Raw genomic sequence first — 5668 nt, forward strand, 5'->3', positions numbered from 1 at the left:
ACGGGTAAGATGTGTGTTTTGATTGGTTGATAGCTGTCACGTGATCTTAGACCCTGCGATATTTGAAATTCGTTCCCTTTTACGGGTAAGATGAATTCTTTGGTACCACGATGCTAGAGGTCACGTGATCTTAAGCCCTGTGACTTTTGAAATTCGTTTCCTTTTTTTACGAGTAAGATGAGTGTTTTGGTACCTCGATGCTGATTGGCCGACAGAGGTCACGTGATCTTAGACCCGCCACACACCCCATGAGTGAAATATAGAGCAATATGTCGGTGATCACCCTAGACCTGGATTTTTTTTTTTTTTTTAATGGTTATCCTTAAAGTTCCCATGAAGGGTTCAACCTCCTCCTTAAATAACCCTTTTTTGGTATCATGATATTGTACTGAAGTTTACCTTAAATATTATCGTTCTCTTTGACAGATAAGATGATTACCAGCTTTTTTACCTTGATGGAGATCCTGTCCTTGAATTAGTAGCCTATGTCTCTGGAAGTAACAATGGTGAAAGAGGGGTGTCGCTTGTAGATTTCTTATAACACATTGTTGTGAGTTTAAGCGATTTATTGCTCAGTAAGCGCTTCATTAATGGAAACAGTGTTGCCAGATTTTTTTTTACCGAAACTGCTCCGGTTCTTTTCGAAACGGTTCCGCAGAGTGCAAGAAATTTTAAACGAAAAAATTTTTCGAACTAAAAAATTTTAAACAAAAATTTTCAAACAAAAAATTTTCGAACTAAAAATTTTGAAACAAAAATTTCAAAAAAATTCGAACTAAAAAATTTAAACTAAAAACTTTCGAACTAAATTTTCAAATCAAAAAATTTTCGAACAAAAAATTTTCGAACCCAAAAAATTCGAACTAAAAAAAAATTAAAAATTTTTCGAAAAAATATTTTAAACTAAAAACTTTCGAACTAAATTTTCAAATCAAAATTTTTCGAACTAAAAATTTTAAAAAAATTTCGAACCAATTTTTAAAAATAAGTTTCGTACTAAAGATGTAAACCACATTTGAAAATTTTCAAATTAAAAATTTTTTCGAACTAAATTAAAAATCAAATTTTGGACACTAAAAAATTCTTTAATTATTTTTCGAACAAAATCATGTAAACCAAATCTTGAATATATTTTTCACCTTAAATTTTCAAGATTACCATGATTTGAAAACAAGTGTTCAGGGTTTCAAGAAATAATAAAACATATTTTTTTTCAACTTGTTGTATTTTAACGAAAAGTATGTGCTCTTCCTATACATGTTTATTAACATAATAAATACAGGATCTAGTTTAATGAATATGTTGGACGCGTCATCATCTTCGAATCTTGTAGCCGTATCCTGGAAAGAAAAAGAAGAAACGATGGATTAATTTAAGAATTTCTTTTTTTTCTGAAACAATAAAAATGAGTCAATATTGATAAGAGAGAAATAAAACTTACTCGTAAATGATGGATCTGTTTAGGTTCATCTTCCTCCTCGGGTACAGGATCACTGCATTTTTTTTCACCGATGGATGTTTACGAACTTTTTCTGGGTACTGCATTTTTCTTGGTGTTGCAGCTTTATGGTCAAGGTTCCTCCTTGGATACGAGATGACTGCATTTCTTCCACTGATGGTGTTGGTGGTGATTTATGAACTCTTGTGGGTACTTCATTTTCTTCTTGGTGTTGCTGCTTTGTGGTTAAGGAGTGGAAAAAAGGAAAAGGAAAAAAGAAATGGCGGCCTTATTGGGTATTTACAGTTTTTTCTTCTTCATCTTCTTTTTCCAGTTCCATCTTCTGTTTTTTAACGTACCCGTACGGAACCGTATCATAAGAATTGATTTCTTTAAATCGACGTTTTGTGTACTGGATACTGTACATTTTTTCTTCCTTTCGTGTGACGATGGTATGGTCTTTGGTCCTGCATATCTTATGGGGGATAGTGATGGTGACTTGTCCACGGCATTGATTTGTAATCATTTCTTTTAGCGTGTTGAAATTTAATTGTTGTCCTGCATTGTAATTTAATGTAAATCCTCTAATTTTGCATATGTAACTGGTGACGTTGGTATCCGGATTGTATATTTCTAGGCTGTAATTTTTTGGTCCTCCACTGACAAATGTCTTGATGTATGCTCGTGGTCCGTAAGACTCCATCTCATTCGATAAGCATCCCAAGTACGTTGAAGGTTCAATGGTTGGCTCCCCGGGCTTCTCCGTAAATATTACAGAATCCGTGTCGAAATATAAAACACGTTCCTGCAACATTTCCAGGTACTTGTACAGTTCCAGACGTGCCTGACATGTTGTAAATGCACCTAACACGACATTGGTGTTTCGGTTTTGAACAGGCACATGTTCATTGTACTCCCAGAACGCATACAACATCGTATCATTGATGGGTACAATTTGATGGAGTTTAATGTCGGGGGAAGTGAGTTTTTCATAAAATTCTTCCGGCCGATCAATAATTGTGGTCTGGCTAAAGTTTGATCTTTGGCAAAGCTTTCCCCATAATGAGTTCAAACAGAGCTTAGATAAACTTCTTCGTGCAGGATTATTTTCAATTTTGGACGGATCCAATGCAATACCTTCACGCTCCAGGACGGTTTGTATGAATTTTGATTTGTCTTCTTCGCTGACACAGGAACTAGGCCAGCCAGACGCTTCCATTTTTGATTTTAAAAATGTATTGATATATTCCGTGAACAAGCCACCTGTTTTCGTGATGGGATCATATTGTTCAATGTCATAATCCCAAATTTCAAAAATTTCCACTGGTTGATATCCTAATTCTACTGCTTTCTGGATTTCATATGATACCCATGTTCCAGTGAGGCACCGCTCCTGATCATTGTGCGTACACGTTGCTGTAGGGTCTGGGTTCATTTCTTCGGCACACGCAGCACACAGTGGAAAGAGTAGTTTCTTGTTACATCGGTAAGGCAGGAGACCATGATAAAGATGGCGACTTGGTAATATCGACATTTTGATTAGACCATTGACTTTATTTATTGGTGGTATATTTTCATCACCCTGTAGATAAATTCGTGGATGGCCTACAGGGTATTTAGCACACTTATTTACATAAGGATAAAGCGAGACAATATCGTAATATTTTATTACTTCCCCCGCTTTTTCATCGACTTGGTGGTACAATTTCACGCAATTGGTCCTTCCTCCAAAAAAACTATCTCTTGGATTTAATGGTCTGCGGTTCATGTACGGGTGATTCTTCAGATACGTCGCCATTGCAGGATTTTGTTTTAAGAACTGATTAAATTCGCACTCCCACATTTCATGTACAATGTACCCCAATTCACGCAGTCTTGCATTTTTTCTTTGCGTTCGTTCATAACGGAATTCCATGGTGTCTTCTGGATTGCTGTAGATGGGCTGATTACGGCCTGTAGTAAAACATACTTTACACCCGTGGTAAAAGCAGCCGGCATGCTCGTAGATGTGCTCCTCTAACGTCTCAGGATCTTGGTAGTAACCATCAACATGGAATCCCGCAATAAACACTTCTTTTTGTCGGGCCGCATGTAAGATTTGTTTTTCTTCGGTTTTTTCAATGTAGGCCAGCCATTGCATTGCAGCGATCGATTGGGTACTTCTCCATCGATAGCCATGTGCCGGTAGAATTCCTATGGTGTTGGGTTTAAGGAAATTCCGGCGGAATACTAAATTGGAAGCACTGGCAATCGTGATCGTCTCCAAGAAGGGATTCACTTTGGTTTCTGTTTCAAATGACGTCATAAACGAAACGCATGCTTGTCGCAGTACATTGACATCTTGAATACAATACTTGAGAATTTCTTTCTGAAAATCAAACGTGTCATTACGATGATCGTTGTACCACTGCATGAACTTGTTCCTGTCTTCGACGGCCATTTCATCTGCACCATAATACTTTGTTTCTGGAAGTGGTCCAATATACGATTGATTCTCCTTGGTGTTGAAGAAATGCGGGAAGTAGCCTTTGGTTGCGGGTAAATTGAACGCTTTTGACAATTTACTTAATGCCATAGGCAAGAAGTTCAACGAGTCAATGAACGTCAGATTATTCAAGGTTAAACTCAGTATCTTGGTCCCATTTAATATGACGTCAGGTCTCCATTGGCATTGTTCTACCATAGCCTTTAGGATGAAATGTCCATCGTATCCCTTCGAGTTGTGCGCGACACAGAAAATCCTATTTATATTGGGACGCCGTTCCCGCAAGTACTGGAGAAAATCATAAACTGGATCCTCTCCTTGGAAAATATGCTGGCGCTGACCACACGTACTGCAAGACTGCTGGATATTATCGTTTTCAACACATGCATAACATACTTGTTCTGCAACCAATAAATTTGGAATGTGTACATACGTATTATCGCCAATATTCGTGTCCTGCATAGATTCTATATCATAGAATATCAACAAGGCTTTCTTTGCGTGCATGAGTGAAGGAACACCAGGTTTCAAGCATTGGCGATCAGGAAGCATAAAACATTGATGCGATCCCGGAACAATCTTCTTACAAACATTGCAAAAGATCTCATTACAATCATGATGTCGTTGTCCACTTCGTACAAAGGAATATACTCTGTAACATCTAGTACATTGCTTCACCATTTTGCATACAGGTTCCCCTTGATGATATACAATATTACGATGATTGTTAAAACATTGTTCGCCGTAAAATTGACGATTGCAGTCGTTGCATAATATCAGCGTTTGGTTCTTGTCGCATAGTGGTCTCTGTAGACATTTGGAGCACGTTACAGGACAATTTTTTACATGTCTGTTACGCTGATCATACTTTTTATGGCACGCCTCACAGTAGAACTTGGTTGCAAAACAAGCAGTTAAAGATTGGATGATGTCAAAATGGCCAGCCAAACAAATCAAATTTATGGGAGTGCGATTTTCATCGTTCGGTCCCTCGTACATGATATCATGGCCTGTGAAACTGGTATACACTGTAATTTTATATTCTTTGAGGTATGCCTGGAATTGTCGTATTTCATTTACACTGGCACCATGATCCAAATTCACTCCTGCATTTGCACATAACGCATTCACTTCATCGTCCACAATACATTTCGATTGACGTTGATATTGCCAATATCGTTGCATATCTACATTCTTGTATGCCTTCAGGCCAATAGCAATAACAAGGGCGTACGCCAGGCACCTTGAATCTTGATTTTTTACACGTACAATCCCTTTTTTGCAACGTAACAATTCTTCGTTTTGAAGTACTCCTTGCCGCAAACCGCCATAGCCACGCGGAATATCCACACGATGAAAATGAACGGTGAATGGCTCGTGCAGGAGAAATGCATTGTTACTTTGTAACACTCTTTCAAAGGAGGCCCACATCGTTTCCAGTGTTAGGTTTCGTGCTTGGCGAAAACTCACCCAAAACGGTTTATTCGTATTCCGTGGCGATATTACAGATAAACCAACCATCGCCTCATCGTCGACATTGGCTAACAAATGGTCTAGCATTGCTTGGAAACTGTTGTGTACATACTGTATGATATCGGTTCCTACGGGCGGTGCGTTGAATTGAATTTCGAGCATTCTACCTTCAATGTTAAATCGTCTATAATGACGAGTGATTTCATTGCGCACAGTAAAACCCGATTCGGCCATGTTAATAAAAGGAGATAACAAACAAACAGGTACAATTG

General features: G+C 38.0%; 1 protein-coding gene across 1 annotated transcript; it reads right to left on the minus strand.

Annotated features, from left to right (window-relative positions):
- Window positions 1–1220: 1220 nt before the first annotated feature.
- Window positions 1221–5230, minus strand: LOC145681420 (uncharacterized). Its single transcript, XM_081753065.1, has 2 exons — window positions 1442–5230; window positions 1221–1340 (listed from the first exon to the last, which is right to left on the minus strand). The coding sequence occupies exon 1, from the start codon at window positions 5106–5108 to the stop codon at window positions 1728–1730; it is 3381 nt and encodes a 1126-aa protein (XP_081609191.1). The 5' UTR covers window positions 5109–5230; the 3' UTR covers window positions 1221–1340; window positions 1442–1727.
- Window positions 5231–5668: the final 438 nt, after the last annotated feature.

The sequence above is a fragment of the Thermobia domestica genome, chromosome 3, assembly GCF_964235325.1.
Source record: "Thermobia domestica chromosome 3, izTheDome1.hap1.1, whole genome shotgun sequence".
Taxonomy (NCBI): domain Eukaryota; kingdom Metazoa; phylum Arthropoda; class Insecta; order Zygentoma; family Lepismatidae; genus Thermobia; species Thermobia domestica.